Raw genomic sequence first — 20,536 nt, 5'->3', positions numbered from 1 at the left:
GTAAAAGCTCATCCTGAGCACAGAGGGAACACACAGATCAGAAACTGCAGCAAAAGGAGAAATTATAATTCATTTGTAGCTTGATTTGTTCAGATTTTCCCATGAAGATGCTCGGGAGCTAAATTATCTTTTTGCTTCATTATTCTAGAGTTAATCAGGAGGATCTATTGTATAATTTGTCTCAACACTCCCAACACGTTTAGTCCAACATGAATTACATCCTGCCTGTCTCTTCCCCCTCTGTCGCCCACCCCACCTCCCCCCTCCCTCCAGCTACGCTAAGATCCACATCCCCATCATAGCGTCGGTGTCGGAGCACCAGCCGACGACGTGGGTGTCTTTCTTCTTCGACCTTCACATCCTGGTCTGCACCTTTCCAGCAGGCCTCTGGTTCTGCATCAAGAACATCAATGACGAACGGGTGTTTGGTATGAGATGTGGAACAAAGTCAAAACTCATTAGTTCCCGCTGAAAATTTAATATTCCCTTCAATAGTCTCAAAGATTAGTAATAGTTTAATGCCCTTTAATTTGAGCAGTGTCTTGTTAATAGAGCTCCGTTTTGTTTTTTCTATATACCTAAGAGTATTATACCTAGAAACTGTAGCAGAGATGCAGAAAATCCCAGTTTTTCATTACAATAATGGACACGCTACAGATTTACAGTATCAAATATTGACTTTAAGATTCAATAATCCCACAGAATATAAAATCTGCTTTCTTAGCATCGAAATCCTGACCAAATATATCTTTATGGAGGAGTTTGTCACTAAGTTTAGTGATATAATAAAGCCACATACTGTAGGTAATAAAACTGTAGGTAAGTTTTATTTTGGTATTACAGTCAGTACATTAAAAAATGTGTTGTATTTGTGCGATGCCTTTCATTTTGTGTCTTGGTAAAATGAAGTTTGTGAAATATTTAGTATATATTCTGTAGAGTTGGAATTTTTCCAGATCTTCTCTATGCAATCTGATAATTATGTCATTAACTAAACTACATCTGATTGGCCACAGTTTTAATCTTTGTTGTTGCGTATACCCTTTACTAAAATGTGCTTAGAGACTCATTGTCAGCTTTTCACATTTAAGTTTTAATGATTTTTTTCCCTCTTCAAACCACCAATTATTTCCTTATTTTAGAAACACTAAGACATTATATGTAGGTTAAATATAGGTAGTCTTTTAGGTACAAACTTAATGTGGAATATCATCCAACGGAAGCTCAATAACTTCACTTTAGTGTGTGGATGTGTGTAAATATCCTCTGTTGTACTGTCTGTCTGTGGGAGTGTGATGCACTTGGAGCTGGAGTACCCTTAACTGTCTGAAAGGAAGGCATTAATGAAGACTGAGCCGAAAAAACAACTCCAACCAAACTTTTGTGTTTACAAAGTAAGACAGCTCAGATCAAGGGCACGGAACCTTTAAGCATTAGTGAAGCAGTCTGTTTCTCTCTCAGACTTAATCAGCCAATTACAGCTATTGATTAGCCGTGCACCTGTTGAGCCAGGTCGGCACTTTTCAAGGGCAAAAAGCAGCCAGCTGCTTTTTTTTTTTTTTTACCTTGTCGACTGATTATGTTGTATTACTTTAGCAGCTCAATTTCTCTTGTTCACATCTTCATTTCCTCCTCTAACTCTACTCCTCTCTCTGCTTCACACCTCTCACCACCCTCGTCTTCTTTTCTTCTCCCTTCCAGTGGCTTTGTACGCCATCAGCGCAGTCTACTTCGCCGGTGTGATGGTGCGCTTGATGCTGACACTGACTCCGGTGGTGTGCATGCTGTCAGCGGTGGCGTTCTCAAGTGTCTTCGAGCACTACATGGGAGACGACACAAAGAGGGAGAAGCCTCCCGCTGAAGACAGCAGCGACGAGGATGACAAGAGGAACTCGGGCAATCTTTACGACAAGGTCAAGACGATTACCCCAGTTTATGTAATGCACCTTAAGCCCCGTTCAGACCGAAGATTCACAATGGGGCAAAGTTCTGAAAATAAGAAGCATCATTTTCGTAGCATGGGCACTCTGAGCTTTTAAAATAAAATAAGATACGATAAGAGTTTATTTATCTCACCGTGGGGAAATTTCAGTTTTACAGCAGCTATGTACAACAGGCAAGTGCAAAGAAAAAAGACAGGTAGAAAAAAACAAAAAAATGAAATATAAAGAGAAATAAGAATAATAATAAGAAATTTGGAATTTATATAAATATGTATAATAGTACTGTTATGTAATATGACTGTTACTGTGAACTGTTATATGGTCTGATGTTGACCCGAAGGGATCCAAAGGTTCTAGATCTGGTAGTTTTTATGGTAAATGGTTGGTGCTTATATAGCACTTTTCCACACTTTTATGGTGCCCATAGCGCTTTATAAAGCCTCACATTCACCCATTCACATACACACACACACACTCATACACCAGTAGGCTGCTCACACCATGCAAGGAGCTGCCAGGTCTGACTGGGAGCAGTTTAGGGTTCAGTGTCTTGCCCAAGGACACTTCGACATGTGGACAGTCAGAGGCAGGATTCAAACCGATGACCCTTTGCTCATTAGACGACCCGCTCTGCCAACTGAGCCACAGCTGTCCCATGTTGCTGTTGTATATTTGTGCATGTTGTACCACATTTGTCCAGCAGTCACTGCCAAAGCGTTCTGGCCATAGCAATGTGATTGTAAAGCTATTGTATTCCAAAATTACTAATATCTCTCAAAACACTGGTCCTATCAACTTGCTGTTTTTGCTACTGTCTTCCTTGACCAAAAATACATAAATATGCTAAACTGCAGCAGTCAGCTCTTTCCAGATTTTGTGTGAATCCCCGGACACATACACACACACAGAGGCCACTTGGCTTTTATAATATAGATGGCTGTTGGGTGGAATGACCTGCACACTACCACTTTTTCAGGGGTTTTGTAACTGGATATATGTCGTAAAATCATGACATATAAATAAGAATACTGATGGTGAGTTACTGGCTGCAGTTTCATTTCTAGTGTCAATGAACTGGTGAAAAAAACAGTCATATAGAGTATAGTGTCTGATTTAGCACTAACAAGCAAATAAAAGGAAACCACTGAGACTGCAGGGGAACCATCTGATGATGACACTGTGCTTCTTACTGACAGGTGAGCTGCATCCTGTTAATACTGAAAAATATGAAATATATCACGCAACCAACCGTTGGTAATTTGAAAAGCTGATCTGCAAAAGCGCCACTATCAGCCAGCTTCATGTCGAGCCACGACGGGTCATTTCACACCACTGCAACTTTTCACCTTGTCATGAATCTTTGGTTAGAGCTGGGTTTGACTGCATTGATCAATTTCCAGTCACTGTGATAGGCCATGACACTACCGCTGCAGGATTTAGCTTTGAAGATGACTTGGTTTAAGATAATGATATCAGTAAATAAGCCTCAAAAGGTCAGTGAGCAAATAGTCCCTGAGATGTTTTGCCAAAATCCTCTCTGACTTTTTACACCTTTACCGTCCTTTCACAGTGATGTTTTGATGAATCATTCACACAACTGTCAGCTTCTCTTCTCGCTGCCCTTCAGTGTAACTAAACTGTGATTCATCTATGAATCAGCAGCAACTGTTTGATGCTAGTGCCATATTTTTTAGCTGCCTCGTGCTCAATTTATACAGAGTAATTTGGCCATTTTGGGCCCATACTGTACATTGTATTCACATCCTTTATCGTGAGACCCAGATATCAGTTTCGTAGTCGCGTTGTTACAGTCAAACTTGTAGGTTAATATTGAAGTACACTATATGAGAGCAGCTCCAAATAAAAATCTACATATTACAATTGGAATTCATTGCATTTACGGTACCTCACATATGAGGCGTGTTTTATACTTTCTGTTTCATGGTTAATGCAATCATTATGTTTTAGTGACTCAAAGAAACTCACCTTGGCTGTCTTTTATTCGTTTATGTTTTTTCTTAATGAAGATGCTTAGGGTTAAGTGCCTGTTCAACATCTTTTGTGTATCAAGTGAGTTAATGGTTGCGTTTTCGAGTCTGAACAGTGACATAGGTTTCTCTTCTGTTATGCCATCTCCTCTTCATCTGTCTCCGCTCACTTTCAGCCAGCTGTTTAGTTGTCAGAATAAGTAACTGCAGGTGCGGCTGGTGAGTCATGTTAATGTGCAGATTTCCTCCTCTTTAGGGATTTCATTGCCTTAATAATTCTCTGCTGCCAGTATAAAATAATATTAACTCATTACAGGGTTCATTTCATAATCCTCGCTGATGTGTCTTCAGACAGCACAGGAAACACGAGGATGCTCTTAGATACTCTGCTCAATTAGTTCATTCAATAATTTATTCCTTTTAAATAATTCATCTCTGTAGAAAAGCAGACTTAGTTGTTCCTTCATAGTAAAGTTTGTCTCCCCCTGCAGGCCGGTAAGGTGCGTAAACATGTGTCCGAGCAGGAGAAGGCAGAAGAGGGGTTAGGCCCAAACATCAAGTCCATAGTCACCATGCTCATGTTGATGCTGCTCATGATGTTCGCCGTCCACTGCACCTGGGTCACCAGTAACGCCTACTCCAGCCCCAGCGTGGTGCTCGCCTCATACAACCACGACGGGTATGAATTCTGCACACACACTTGGCTATAATGTGTTAATGGATGTAAATACCTGCAAAGACTCAAGCGTGTAGCAGTTTATAACAGAGGGGGATTGTTCCACCTTGTATGCAAATTAGAAGGAGTGTGGGTGTATTTACGTGCACACATGCATGCAGGAATGCACGGAGACCACATGTATATTTCATAAGAGGTTTATGGAAATATTGATATGTGCACCTAAAAGCTTTAATGTGATTTCTTTACTAACTGTTTCTAGGTCACAGAAAGCATCTCTGGACTGTCTGTGAATTCACATAAAGCTGATATATTATTCTCTCTGAGACTTTTTACAGGCATAATTATTCTCTTTAAGTATTAGCGGGAAATATTGAAGGCCAGACTAAATGGTAGATGCAAGTTCTCATGCATATTTTAATAATTCTACCGCAGCTCGCAGACAATGCTTTAGCCATGCTACTGGGAGCAGCATAGCTGTCACTTGCTGTTTTTTCACACATATACTCCCACACACAAATGCATTCTCACAGTCATAATATGATTAGCATACCTATAAGTAATTGGTTGCTCAGCTTTACGTCTGTTTCTGCTCCTCGAGGTAAATTTAGGACTCATCCACTCAAGTATTAGGTGTTTTTTTAACCCTCAGTTTCTTATGCATGGATGCTCTATTTTCAGCTGTTGTTGCCCTTCTTATTCAAAGTCTTAACTGAAATATTAATAACCTCAGCAGCCATATGCCTGTCAACGCTGTTACCTGTCAACCTTATTTTCCTTGTTAGGACACGAAACATCCTGGATGACTTCAGGGAGGCCTACTACTGGCTAAGGCAGAATACAGACGAGCATGCGCGAGTTATGTCCTGGTGGGACTACGGCTACCAGATAGCAGGAATGGCTAATAGGACCACGCTGGTAGATAACAACACATGGAACAACAGTCATATAGCGCTGGTGAGCCTTTTGTCTCTTTTGTTCTGTTTTATGCTTTGAAAGGCTACACATACAAACAGATAATTTCCTTTGCAGCCATTAGATGCATGCTCTTCAGTGAATAACAGCATGTTCTTGTTACATTGTTCAATGCTGCTACCTCAAATAAGCCAGATAATCTTGTTTACTTAAACTTTTCCCATTGAATTTCCGCTGTGGAGGGATCTCAGTTAATTGCTGTCAGACTCTTTGGGTTTGATTTATTTTTTTTCTATTCCTGCTGCCAAATGGAGAGGAATGTTTTTGTCTTTCACTTAAAGCCCTCCAGCTTTCTTCTTTATTTTACTTCCTACCTGATGCCTGTTTTCTCATAAGCATCTGTCCACAAGAGATGTAATTACAGAGAATCCATGATGGATCTCTGTTTGACTATTCCTGTTTTCTGTTTTTTTTTTCTGTACTGAAAAATGTTGTGAAACAAGAAACCTGATTTACAGATAAATTCTGTTTGATTTTTGTTATTGTTTTGTTTTCTTGTCAGGTGGGGAAAGCCATGTCTTCCAATGAAAGTGCAGCCTATAAAATCATGAGGTCTCTGGATGTTGACTACGTCCTGATCATCTTCGGAGGTGTAATAGGCTATTCAGGAGATGACATAAATAAGTTCCTGTGGATGGTGAGGATAGCAGAAGGAGAGCACCCCAAGGACATCAGGGTGAGCATGACAGCTAATATCTATATAATCCTGGTGTATAGAGCGAAATCAGTGGTTCCTTTTCACTCTATTTTTTGCTCTTTAATAGTACATTTTTAATTACATTGAAGCTTCATAGTGATATTTCACATATTTCAGCTCAGCAGTTCAACCTGAAGTATTAATAAAAATGTTGTTCACTATTTTTTTTATTAGAATGCTAACTTTTCCACATACAGTCTACAAGCACAATGTGAATTTCTTAAAGTGTAGGTGTATGAGGTGCTTAGTCTTAGTCAATGTGCTGCTGCAGTTGAAGGCAGTCGACACATTCCATGTTTGGAGGAAAACAGTGTGGACAGGGGCAGCTGCAAAATATATTTTAGCCACAAAAATGTCCTACACAGCGAAAACCAACAGGAGTGTGTGTGTGTGTGTGTGTGTGTGTGTGTGTGTGTGTGTGTGTGTGTGTGTGTGTGTGTGCTATATTTACAGTATTTTGCTGGTTTACCTTGTTAGATTGCAATTAAACTGATGTTTCCAGTGGGAGCTGTGGTTATGTCGCCATCTTCTCCACCTCGTTTTACCTCACAGAACATAAGCGTTTTAACATGTTAGGTAGGGTCCAAACTAATTGATTGAGGTAATGTCAGACCAGAAACTCCCATGTTTGGTTGGAGTTAGAGCTGGGCGATGTGGCCAAAATATCATATCACGATTTTTTTAAAGATAAAATCACAATCTCGATTTTATCAGGATTTTTTACATTGATCTTTGAGACTAATTTGCCAGTTTCTGAACAGTGTAACCAAACAATTTCCCTGTCAGTGGTACAAAGGAGAGCTGGAGGAGTATTTAGGGCTGGGCAGCTCGTACCGCAGGTCAACTACTTTAAGCAGTCTTTTGAACGTCTTGTTTTCGACTGTTTTGAAGGGAATTATATCTTTTGCAGGTAAAAAGTCACTGCTTCCGTTACCTCTTTCCACTGTTTGCTACTCTTCTCATAGAGTGCCTTTACTAAATGCTTGTGTTACAGTCGTTTGCTTTCATTTAATGCTATCTGTTGCCTCTGGCTGCGGTGGGGGCTGGTCTTCTAGCAGTTTGGCTCTTATACTGTTCTGGATACAGTCTCTTCAGGTGGTTGAACAGGTTCGTAGTGTTGCCATCCAGCGTGTGAACCATGTCTGTGCAAATTTGGCAAATAACTGTTGTTTCCGCTTTGTCCTTTGGGGAAAAGCCAAACCAATTCCATACAATGGAAGTGGAGTTCTTTTTAGGAAGCAACTCATCCGTTTCACTGTCAGCCATGACTCCAGCTGCACAATGTGAAATCCACGTGACGTGAACGTGAACCGACGTGATGCACCTGTGTGTCAGCATAACTACATCCAGAGCCGTTGAATACTCTATGGCTCTGACTACATCATATTATAGACAATTCCACGATCTCTCTGCTTTGTCGGATCGATGATACGTTCTAATCCTTCACAATCTAATTTTGTCATATCGCACACCCCTAGCTGCAGTTTTGCTTTACCTAACCGGAGGCATACAGACTTCCCTCCACCGTAGTTAAGACACTGAGTATGGATAAGTACCTCTACTAACTCCCAAATTAATTTTATATGTCATGACCTATGTGAGCAAAGTACACATTCACTTTTAATCAGGCAGTTGCCTTCAGGAGCCTCGTGTTTTCCAAGACTCATCGACCTGTACCATCACCTCCTGCTGCTATCATTTCAATTATTATCTTCTCATTCTCCCCATATTTCCCCTCTTATCATCCTTTAGGAGAGTGACTACTTCACCCCTCAGGGAGAGTTCAGGGTGGACAAGGCCGGTTCACCTACTCTGCTCAACTGCCTCATGTACAAGATGTCCTATTATCGATTCGGAGAAATGCAGGTAAGAAGGAAAGTTTTCACTCTCCGGCTGTGAAACATGACAAATATCTCTCCAGCTTTGCATGTCTTTGATCACTTTCCATGTCTTGGTCAGCCCAGGGCGAGAACAAAAGTTTCCACTGTATTTAGAGAGATGTTTTTCACTGGGTTATGATCCAATTTAAAGGTACAAATAATGAGGTGCTGCTACGTGTCAAGTCGAGATCAGAAAGTAACAAGCAGCTGCTGTCATCAAAGGGATGAAGACTCCCACTGTATTTTATGCAGCATGCTGCTTTACCTGAGAATAACAAGCAGCTGCCGCCACCAAAGGTGTAAAACTTCCAGCTACTGTATCTTAAAAGCAAAGCTGGTTGACAGACAGACAGAAGAGGATTTAAGGAGATGCCTTGGGGATCTCCCGAGGTACACGGGGGGCGCAGAGGGAATGCAAGGATGGAGGAGGAATATGACGGATTGGCGGAGGCTTTGAAATGTGCCATGGCTACTTCTGGCAGGTAGAGGAGGAGACGAGGCAGAGGAGGGATGAGAGGGATCCTTCTTGCCAGGTGCTTACATCCCTGCTGTCGATGCAGCTCGGCCAACAGCTCGGTGGAGATGGGAGAATCAAGGGAGCAACCAACCAAATCTTTATTTATATAGCACATTTTATTCCAGGTGGAGGCACGATGCGCTGCACAGAGTGAGCTATACTACACAAGTTAGAGCCTCAAACCTGTGTAGATGCTGGAAAGATAAAGTACCAGACAAAAGTAAACACAATTAAAGCTGCACGAGCCAAAATTGTGGAGAAATTTGAAAATATACACCTTCATTCTGCAGCTTTCTAGTAAAATATCAGCTAATAACTATAAAAGGCACTTTCAGAATTAACAGTGAGGGTTAAATTAAAGTCAGCACATTATTTATGTGGTTGATTTTAAATGTCACACAAAAATTAACAAGTGGTTGATGTTTGGAACGATGTAGTCTTAAGTAGTTGATACAAGTTTCTCGGTACCATCAATAAGCCCATTGACTATGAAAATCCAATAACTGGGAGTAATCAGATAATTGGAATAGTCAGATCTGATGTGTTTACATGCACTTCAGATATGGGATGGCATTCTGGTTTCTTTTGGAGTGCATACCTGTATGTAGTGACATTAGTTAATGTGCCCTTGAGCAAGGCACTTAACCCCCCCACTGCTCCTAGCATGCAATGTATGTGTGATGCATGATCTAATGATGGGTTAAAGGCAGAAAACAAATTTCGGTGTGTGGTGCATGTTTACGTGTGTAAAACTACTACTGACAAAATAAAGATTCTATTCTAGTATGTTAGTGACGCTATTATTATCTTCCGCTCATGTTTGACTACATCACTTCTGTTTTCTTTAGTTACTTTTAAAAAATTTTTTACACATGCGCTGTAACAGCAAAATTATTCAGATTAACAGGTATCCATGCACAAAGACATCATAGTATTGGGGAGAAAAGCATGTGTGCTAATCTGATTTCTCATAATCAGATTACTACTGTTATCTAATAAAGCATATCAGATCATACTATATAACTCCAGAAATCGGATTGTGATCGGTGTATTGATGTGTATGGAAATGGGCTCACTGTTTCCAAATCAAATAACCTTTCATTAGTAAAACTCTTTTTATTAATCAAGTAGCATCCACGTGAGCTATATTTTCTTGAATATTTCTGAGGCTCAAAACCTGAACATACAAGATGAGCAGTTCAGAAGTAGTTAAAAAAAAAAAAAAGTTTTTAAATAATGGGTCAAGTTTCTTCAAATGTACATTTTCTGTTTGTTTGTTTCATGTCAATTGAAAAACTATTTGCTAGACTTGCACCGATAACAATTTTTTGGGCTGATCCCGATTTTTGATTTGTAGGGTGCTTGAATGGCCGATACCGATGTAATTTTTTCCAAGTACAACACACAAGTCATTGCAATGTAACTTTCCCTTTAGAACATTTATTTTAGAAATAGATGAAAACTGTTCAAACAGGTGCCAGGTTTTTGTATGAAAACAGGTGCGTTGATTGAAACGCCTGGTTTAAGTGAGTCCCGTATTGTACCAGCAGCTGAAAATTATCATATTTGAAGGAAAATTATCATACACACCCAATTTTTATTCTGACGTGGCTCAGACCATCTGCTTTAGTAACACATTATCATACACCGTACAGATTATACACTGCAACCCAGTTTTACTTTTAAATAATATAACAGAACTTTGGAAAAAAGCAAGTGTCTCTACATATGTGGAACACAGGATGATGAACCCATGCGCTGAATGGACCAGATTAACACCATTTATACACTCACAACTTCTACATGCTTTGTAGTAATGCGTGGATCCACAGGCTACCCGCAGGGGAAAGAGTGGGTAATGCCCCCTTAAACAAATGTCCTGCCCCATCAAATGAAAGTTTACAAAGTTATGGAAAAGGAAAATGAGGTGCACAACAGTGGGAGACTTAGAGGAATTAGTAAAGTGTCTTAAGTTTCACTCTCTACGGTCGGATGGTGGTGTGCATGTACATTGGCCAATTTCCGACCATGGCCTATTAATCGGTGCAAGTCTAGTATTTGCACTTTTTTTTTTTTTTTTTTAAAACTCAGCTCAAAGCTTAACGCAAAACAATATTACCCAACCTATGGTTACGCATTGTAATAGTGTATGGTATGTATTTATTGAAAAATTTCATTTTTGTGCAGGTTTAAATATTTGGGTTTTGGTTTTTACAGTCACACCACACTGGCATGTTTGTTGTCATTCCCCAGATTTTCTCTCAAATTGATCAAAACCAGGAATTTTAATTAAGGTCTTCAAAAAAGAAACTATAAAAGTAATTTCTGCATTTTTTTTCCAAGTCACTTTTAAGTTGAACTAGCACTAAACATTTAACATCAGGTTGTTGTGAACTCATATGCAGCTCATTACATGTAAACAGGATGCTTTCAATAACTAAATGTATAGGAGGGATACAGTGAATTATTCGATTAAAATACTCATCAGTCTGTGCTTTATAAGCTACTATCTGATATCTTTTGATGCTTTGCAGTTCAGTTCAGATGGCATTGGATCATATAGGCTTCTTGTTTCGTTTCTTTGCGTGCCCTTCAATCTCACAGCCAGTCCTGGTGGTTCTGTTGTAAATCTGTTCACAGGAGAGAATCTGTGTTTAAAGGTGAAAAGATGCTAATTGTTGGGAAATTTCACGAGCGTCGGTCTGCAGAAGGAATGAGGGCAATAAATCACAGCAAATTAATTAGTTTGAAAATGTTTTTGTTATTGACTGACAACCGCGGTTAAAATGAAACCATCAATCACATCAGTGAAGCTGCCGTTCACAGACGAACGGATGGACGGACAGACAACCAAAGCTCTGGATCTCACTGAGCTGTTTTTGGTAAAAAGCAATAGAGACACAGAAGGAGACAGGACGGGAGGAGTAGTAAGCCCTGGAAGAAAAGGAAGGAAGAAAGAAAGAGTGAAGGGGAAGTAGATTAAGTTTACGGAAACAGGATGTGACAAGGGGAAACCGAGGTTTAGAGGACGTTAGGAAAAAGACGACGAGTAGAGTTGGATGAGCCGCAGCGACGTGGTTGAGAAGGCAGTTGGTTGTGAACAGAGAGGAGATAAAAGGATAATATTGAACATGCATAATAAAGAGAAGAGGCGAGGGCATAGAGGAGATGGCAAATAAACCAGATGAAAAGTGCAGAATGGAAAGAGAATAGATACCTTCCATTAGCGGGAAGGTATAGTGTAAATGTACAGCACAGTGGAGGAGGCAAGGGCAAATCACATGCGAGAAGGACACGGTAACAGTAGAAGCCTCAGAACAGCAGAATAAGAGGTACAGAGGAGGCTCGTAGCGGGTGGAATGCTTTTCGCCAAAGGGCAGATGCTATAAGCCAAGTGCCATCTGAGAATAGTCACACTTTGCATGTTAATATACTTTTTTTTTTTTTTTAATCATAATTGTGTATTTGATTTGCTGCGGGCTAAGTTTAATTAGATATAAAGTTGCATCTTGGCTTTTTTTTTGTCCTCTGTGTACAGGTTTCCTCCCTTTGTTTTTCAGTTTTCATCAATAAAAAGGACATGTAGGCGGTATTCTCCCTAAAGGGCAGAGCTAACTGTGAGCTAATTAGTCAAATGTCAAGGGGCTTCTTTGGGTGTAAGGCTTTGTTTTGTCCTTCGGTGTCTTAGCTGGACTTCCGGACGCCACCCGGCTTCGACAGGACACGTAACGCCGAGATCGGGAACAAGGATATAAAGTTCAAGCACCTGGAGGAGGCCTTCACTTCCGAACACTGGCTGGTCAGGATTTATAAGGTGAAGAACCTGGACAACCGGGAGCCTCTGGACCACAAGCTGCGCAGCGTAGTGTCCAAGCAGAAGTACACGTCCAAAAAGGTCCAGTAGTTTTCATTCACTTTCATCCTTTAGGTTTGATCTATTCTGTCTAGTGTTTGATTTCAGTTAAGTAGTTGTATGTGTGCTCAAATCGTTTTATATGTAGTTTGAGTTTTTTTTTTCCATTGAAAGGGTTCTGTGTAGTATTGATATTTCAAACCATCACCAGCAGGAATAAGTCATGACCTTAATGCACCCACGGCGACCAAAGCCAACAAATCAACTCTACTTCTCCACAGACCGTATAAATAATTTGTAAAGCTATGTATTGTCTTTTTTTATCTTCCACAAACAAAAACTCAGTCTGGTATAACTCTTACTCTTAGGTTAGCTTACCTCTGTTAGCTTATCTCTTTAGACGGCAAAACAGCCACAGTGAAACCACAAATTAACTCTGTTTCCTCCACGGTTTGTGTTGTCAATAGATGCACTAAAGATCAAGATAAAGATGCAATCTTAGGCCCTGTCTGTACGAAGACTGTTTTGGTCGTATGCTCAAAAGTTTTGTATTAGATAGGCCTTTCGTCCACACAAACCAGCGTTTTCAGTCACTGAAACCACAACTTTTTGAATACAGGTCCCTGAGTGGACAGATTTGACAACGCTGGTTTTGCGTCTTCGTCTGTATGACCAAACTACAACGTTTCTAAAAGGATGATGTCATAGCCCCACCTCTCTAACCTTTCACCCCAGAACTAAGATGCCACTTCACAACAACAACAAAGGGGGACGACAGAGTAGTGCTCATGCTTATTACAAATATTGAATCCAAATTTTTGGCTGCTCTTTCATTATCATGAACAACAAACAACCATAGCTAACAATATTCATGACATGCTCTTGGATCTACCGCGAAGAGGAGCAACTAGGAGGGAATATTGGATCAGACCTGGTAGAACCAAGTAAGCTTTAGGCACATGCTCCACGTCTTCTCTGTTTTTTGCGAGAGCATAACAACACATACAGGCCTGGCGTCAGTACTACATCGTTTTCAGGCATTTTCAGTGGTTTTGTGTGGACGCAGATATTTCCTGAAACTACTCTGTGTTTACGGAGCACTTTTTTGAAAATAAAGAAAAAGATCGGACAGGAAAAGATGCGGTCTCATGTGGACATGGCCTTACTTTTGTTGTAATGAAAAGGGTACTTAAGCAAGCGAACATGAGATGCACAGACATGTCGGCCTAAACAACAACAAACCAACCCTCCAGTCGTCACAGACTGTAAAAGTCACTGAGTAAAGTGTGAAGCTCATTATTTTAAATAACCCGGATTTGTACCATGGTGTTATGAAGTTTTCCCTTTCAAATGATAAAAATAAACAACTCACAACCTGTAATTTTGACAAAAAAAGTGTCTTAATCTTCTCATGCTGTCAGCTGATAGTTTACATTATAACTCTGTTAGCTTAGCTCCAATTTTAGACAGGAACATGAATAAATTCAGGTCATGTCTTTATAATACAACACAGTCTTTGATGTAGCATCAAAACCCTTAATTGTAAACACTCAAACTTGAAACAAATGACACTTTTAGAAATGCTACGCAGCTCCTTTAAGTTAGTTTGAATTATTCTGGTTTTATGATGAAAACAAGAAGAAAAAAATCAGTGTCATCAAACATGATTTACCTGCAGTTTGATTTAGTTCATGGTGATTTTTAAATATTTACTTTCATATAATTTTTTTCACTCTTAGTTTTACCTTAGTTATGGTCCGGAGGCTGAAAAGTAGATTTCCCAAACTAACCTCTGTCTCTTCTCTTGTTAAAGTGTGTGTAAACATGATCCTTTCGAATCTTTTCTGGCTTGCGACCACATGTTTTCCTCTTCTAACAGCAACTTGTGCATTAGCAAAACAAAGTTGGATAAGCTGCCGAAAGACGAGATTAATGCGTGAAATCTCCCGTGTTTTCAGAGAGAATGAGAGGACTTTAAAGCTGATGACTGACAGCTTTGTGTCACATCCTTTTAAAGAGCAGCTCACAGCACTCGGCTTTTCAATGGGAACCTTGAGGGACTGTCAGAACGGGGCTAGTCAGAACCTAGACAGTTCAGCTGATTTATTTTCATTTCAGGTTTCAGGCACATTCATTATTTCTTTGAGATTTCAAGGTAAAGTACATAAATTCCTCAAGAATAGGCCATTTAGCATCCTCTTGTAGAATAAATGCTTAAAATCTGTCTGCTTCTTCTCTGCCCTTTAATAAAACTGACAATTGTGTATTAGTGTTCATGTTGTTGTTATTACTACTATTATTATTACTACTGCTGTTATTTATTACTATTTTTACTGCTACTACTTTTCTAATCAAACAGTATTGTACTTAATTTGTACATGGTGTTTTATGCTATAGACCAGTGGTTCTCAAACTTTTTACAGTGGAGTACCCCCTGAAATTTACTTTTTTATCCAAGTACCCACAACTCTTGGTTCAACATTTTTGATTGGAAAAAAAATTAGGCAAAACTTGTTCCAGTGCCAAAGGTGGCTGTTTATATTTTTAAAACATTGTAAACAAACAACATATATTTAACTTTAATATACAAAAAATAACACTTTTTTTGTCAATTTTGTGTGTAAAATATAAACTGTAAAGTGCCCTATTTCATTGATAGAAAAATAAATATATTGGTCAGTAACTGATAAATGAACCTTTCATCAACAAAAAATAATTACTTAGCAACTCAAACTCATTTTAAATAATAAAATAGAAATGAACAAGATGATTGACAATAAAACTACTGTGTTTTTATATTTCAGCATTGATTCTCATCATTTATTTTGTATTCAGTACATGATGACTTATTTAATGTATTTTGCCCCAAAAGTTTCAAGTACCCCCTGGACTTCTTCCAAGTACCACTGGGGGTATGCCTACCCCACTTTGGGAACCCCTGCTGTAGACAGAAGCTCTAATGTGGGAAATGCAAATATAAGCTCATGTACTGTGATGAGGTTTATATATGATACCAAATATCTGACCGTAGATAAATAATGTAAATCACAATAATTAGTAGTTTCATCAACGAGTTGTCAACTATTAAATTAATACATTTAAAACTAAAACGTGTCTTTGAGCTGTGAAGACAATTGGATAATACATGTAAAAATGAACAAACATGTAAAAACCCACAGTTGAGGACAGCTCAGTCCACCTCCACTAGTGTTCTAATCTTCTTCAGTGTTCCCACCTCTGAGTCGAACATGTGGGGCAGCTCTACGTCATGAAATTTGTATTTAAGGGGGAAAAAATGGCCGTCCAAGCCTGTAATCAGAGGTGTTCATGTCCTCTGTCCTTCAGTCAGATTCTGTCAGACCTCATTGTTTCTCCAACAGGTTGAAGCGTCCCTCTGTTCTGAGCTGCCACACTCTTATGTGTTGGAAAAGCATGTATTTAAACCACATTGACATAAAAACACAGGCTGCTGAATTGTTCTTTGTGTCTGTAAAATCTGTTAGCTTAACAGGCTTCAGGGCTTCGGTCTCCCATGGGAATATATGACGGCAGAAATATTCTAAATATAACCCAAACTTAAATGGATATTGATTTTTAGTTGAGCCTTTTTCAGGTAGTAAAACAGCAGGAAAACTCAAACTATCCCCTTCAGAGCCTCATGTGGTTCTGCATAAGTGCCCTCTAAGGGATTCTCTATCCCTGAGCTGTCCTCCATCCACAGTGGACATTCACACACTGATCAGCTCCTGCTGCAGTTTCAGACTCATACAGTGGATGGTGTTTACGTCAGTACAGGGGGTAAAGACGCACTTCAGACCAGGGTGTGGAACTCATTTTAGTTCAGGGGTCACAGACAGACCAATTAGTGGGTCAGACTAGTCACATAATAACATTATCACCTATACTACTAAAAGCCTGACAGGGACTGGAGATGGAAACTAGTAATAGTTATAATCTTTTTATGTGAATCATCAGTTACTACAGTTTGTTTGTAACGGGTAGAAGTTATACTCTGTAATTTGCATTGTCCCTATCAAATAAACTTTATAAATAAAAAAATAGATAGATAGATAGATAGATAGATAGATAGATAGATAGATAGATAGATAGATAGATAGATAGATAGATAGATAGATAGATAGATAGATAGATAGATAGATAGATAGATAGATAGATAGATAGATAGATACTTTATTAATTCAAAATATTAAAATTCAAATATTCAGCAGTTTACATACAACAATAAGACAAAACAGGCAGGTTAGGAACCACATTAACATTAAGGTTAGTATATACTCTTAAAAAAACACTTGCTGTACAATACTATAAACAAAACACTTTTAATTTAAAAATCTGTCAAATTTTAAATGTTTTAAAAGTCAATGTACAGTATTTACACATTTCAAGTGATTTAAAGTGATTTGATTTGACGGGTAGTTAGAGAAACCGTTATAGTAAAACTACATAAGGTTCATAGACATTCATGTCAACGCCAAACAGGTATCTATGTTTTAGAGTAAAGAAAGTAAAACATACATTGTGGAAATGTTCACGTTTACAAACTATCCTTTAAAAACATGCAAATAACAGGAACAACCTGAAATAAGTGCAAATTTAGTAATATTATGCCTCAGCTTCTCATTTACATATGTTCATCTCATCTTACAGATCAACATAAAAACACAGGTAGAATATTGTTAAAATTACACTTACTTCCGTTAAGACATTTTAGTTTGCTCATGATTGTTCAGGTTATTCCAACTTTTTTGTTTCTAAATATAAACATTTTCATTTAATTTTTTTTTTTTTTTTTTACACTAAAACAAAGAGAAAAGTGTGGAGTTGTTATTATTATATTATTTTTTTACTGGTCTGACCCACTTGAGTTCAGATTGGTCTGTATGTGACCGCTGAACTAAAACAACTGTGACATCATGACGGTTCATATCTCAGTGTAATTTTTGTTGGGATTGGACCTTTTGGTGGGTTGGTTTTGGTCCGTGGGTGTATGTTTGACACCCCGTCTTCTCTCCTCTGAGGCAGTAATCTGAATATCTTTGGTTTCTGAACCAAATGTGACGTCTCAGGACATGCTGGTGATGATTTGGAAACACTGGTCCACATATTTTACTACTTTAAAGACCAAATAATTAAAAAAAAAAAAAAAACCTAAGCAAATAAAATTAATGGAGAAAATAATGTAGTTGTAGTTCAAAGTTGTATGTTGTATGTACAGGGTGGGGAAGCAAAATTTACAATATTTTGAGGCAGGGATTGAAAGACAGTGTATGACCAATTAGTTTATTGAAAGTCATGAGAATTTATTTGCCACAAGAAAATTGACATAATAGAAAATGTTTTTATTCTATGTGTCCTCCTCCTTTCTCAATAACTGCCTTCACACGCTTCCTGAAACTTGTGCAAGTGTTCCTCAAATATTCGGGTGACAACTTCTCCCATTCTTCTTTAATAGTATCTTTAAGAAAGTCGACATTGTTGTGTGGTGTTCTATTGGTAGCATGTTCTAAAATGCCCCAAATGGCAGAATCCAGAGGGTTTAGATCTGGGCTAGAAGGCGGCCATAAACATGATTCCCAAAAATTGCTAAAGTTGGATTTGTTGCTGTTGTCAACAAGTGTTTTGGTGTTCATGTGTAAGATTTTAACTTCAAATCATATTTTACTGCATTTCTAACAGTCTTGTTGTCTACCTTAAGTTCAATTGCCATTTTTCTCATGGATTTGGTTGGATCCTTTAGGATTTTGGATTTGAGAGCTTTAATAAAAGCTTTGGTACGTTTTTTGTTGCTTCCTCCACTTCCAGACTTTCTCGTAATAGTTTTGCTCATAGTCATTCTCTTCTTTACATTATAAACAGTTTTTATGGACACTCCAACTATTTTTGAAATCTCCTTTGGTGTGACGAGTGCATTCAGCAAATCACACACTCTTTGACGTTTGCTTTCCTGATTACTCATATGGGCAAAAGTTTCTGTAAAGGTATGGATAATAGTGTTAGGTATGATTATGACATCAATATATGTTTGGTTTCAAAACAATTGACGTCGTGCCTGCTGAGAAAAAACAACTAAATGTTCATTGTAAATTTTGCTTCCCCACCCTGTATGTAACTCAGCACTTTATAAAAAAACTGTTCTGCTCGATGGATCTTATTGATGTTCGCGTCTCCAGGTGTTAGGACATTTAGTAACATGTTTATTTTGTGTTTTTTATGCCCAGACCGCCAAGAGGAAGCGAGGACACATCAAGAACAAGCTCGTCCTGAGGAAAGGCAAGAAGCTACAAAAAAAATAATGACGACGATGATGATGAACTCTTCTAGGAAAACAAACGAACACATGCGAAGAAACCTCTAACAACCAATGAAGAAGAACACAGGGGCTGCTACCCAGCACTTGATCTGAAGCGCTTCTCTTTAGCGCGCCCCCATGTGTTGAGGAAGTTGAAGTGTCATATCTGGCTAGTTCCAGAAGTGCTATCTGTTTTATCCCGAGGACCTTTGTCTTGCTTAATTGTCTCCTGTTTTTTTGGGTTTTTTTTTTTTTTTTGTACTTGAATGTGTGGCGTAGGGCTGCTCTACTCAGTTTGGCATCGATTAATTTTTGTTAATTAACTACTTAACGGTACGGGGATTGGTTCGCGACGAGGTGAAGGGAAAAGGGGAGAAGACTAGGAACATTTGCACCAAAGACCCATCGACCTTGCTCCACGGCACATGTGAACTCATTATGAGAGGGAGGGGAAACGCTGGAGTAGAAGCTGAGGATTTGTTCCTGACCCGTGTACAGAGAACAGTATACGATATGGAGGAACGCCACTGTCTGTAAAATGAACCTTTTATCATCATCTCCTTTTACGTCCGCCTGGCTCCCAGTCTTTATTTCTTTTCGACAAATTCTTTAGGAAAAAAAATTGGCCTGATATGTAAATATGTTATGTAAAGAAAATGTCTAAAAGGATAATAATATATTGGATTATTGTGGTGATTTTTAAATATGCAGTTTTTTTTTGTTTGTTTTTTTTCAATTTCTCTGGGTTTCATTACGTGATTGTTTCTCTGTTTTTTGTTAATTTTTTTTGTTTGTTTTTTTGTTTTGTATGACAGCAAATAGAACAGTGAATGCAATAATTCTTGTACAGAGGGGGCTTGAGATTTTGTTGAAAGAATGAATGTGAATTTTTACAATGTCCCCCGTCCCCCTTTTCATAAATTGCATAGATTGTACATTTTGCTGCTAGGGTTTTAAAGACGGAAGCGAGACGTCGTGTTTAAGAAGTAGTTCTATTAAATTAGGCCTCCCTTCCTGCAGAGGGAGCTCTCTGGTTCAGCGAGTAAGCCTAGTGCCTCATTTCTGGTCTTCATCACCTCGGTAATGTGTGACTGTCTACCTTGTTAGTTGTTTTTTTCCTTTTTTGTTTTTTTTTTTGTTTTGTTTTTTTTAAAGGCTCATCAATTTGAACACAGCGGGTTGGGTGCTTTGACCAGACTGAGGCATGGGAATGTGGAAATATTCACCTGACGAAGGGGAGTTAGTTCACAGGCACTGAAACTGAAATGTATCTGAGGTCAGGAGAAGATCTGTAAGAACAGACAAATGACCATCTGAGAGACTAGAGCTGTGTCCTAATTATATAAAAAAAACAAACTACAATTATAACTCTAGTTTGTAGTCCAGTCACTGTGTGGAATATACAACAAATCTGTTTGGCTTCACTACTGATTATTAGTTATTTTGTTCACGAAAAAGGTAAAAATATTAGAGTTAATAATTGTCTAAATGTTTGATATTGTCTTGCCTACAGCACCGGTCTGCATTTAATGGAAATAACCTTCATCTGATAAAAAATCTGCTAAAACTTATATTATAAAACTGTGTGGAGGTGCTGGTGGACTAAAGTTATCCAGATGAAAGTGCTTCGACATAAACATGAAGTAACACATGTATAATCTTCCACTAGAAGGGAAAAGTGACCCTCATGTGCAGAC

At 38.7% G+C, this 20,536-nt stretch overlaps 1 protein-coding gene across 2 annotated transcripts in view; it reads left to right on the top strand.

Moving 5' to 3' along the window:
- stt3b (STT3 oligosaccharyltransferase complex catalytic subunit B) overlaps positions 1-20,231 on the top strand; it is a 108,480-nt gene extending 88,249 nt beyond the window's left edge. For both annotated transcript variants that reach the window (XM_030148244.1, XM_030148245.1), the window contains exons 9-16: positions 274-428; positions 1,702-1,913; positions 4,423-4,610; positions 5,393-5,564; positions 6,085-6,258; positions 8,032-8,145; positions 12,365-12,571; positions 18,769-20,231. In XM_030148244.1, the coding sequence (XP_030004104.1) occupies positions 274-428; positions 1,702-1,913; positions 4,423-4,610; positions 5,393-5,564; positions 6,085-6,258; positions 8,032-8,145; positions 12,365-12,571; positions 18,769-18,843 (1,297 nt within the window). In that variant the 3' untranslated portion in view covers positions 18,844-20,231. The remainder of the gene's footprint in view (positions 1-273; positions 429-1,701; positions 1,914-4,422; positions 4,611-5,392; positions 5,565-6,084; positions 6,259-8,031; positions 8,146-12,364; positions 12,572-18,768) is intronic.
- The last annotated feature ends 305 nt before the right edge of the window (positions 20,232-20,536 follow it).

The sequence above is a fragment of the Sphaeramia orbicularis genome, chromosome 11, assembly GCF_902148855.1.
Source record: "Sphaeramia orbicularis chromosome 11, fSphaOr1.1, whole genome shotgun sequence".
NCBI classification, from domain to species: domain Eukaryota; kingdom Metazoa; phylum Chordata; class Actinopteri; order Kurtiformes; family Apogonidae; genus Sphaeramia; species Sphaeramia orbicularis.
Note: the sequence above shows the minus strand (reverse complement) of the source record. Positions and strands in the feature narration are given on the sequence as shown.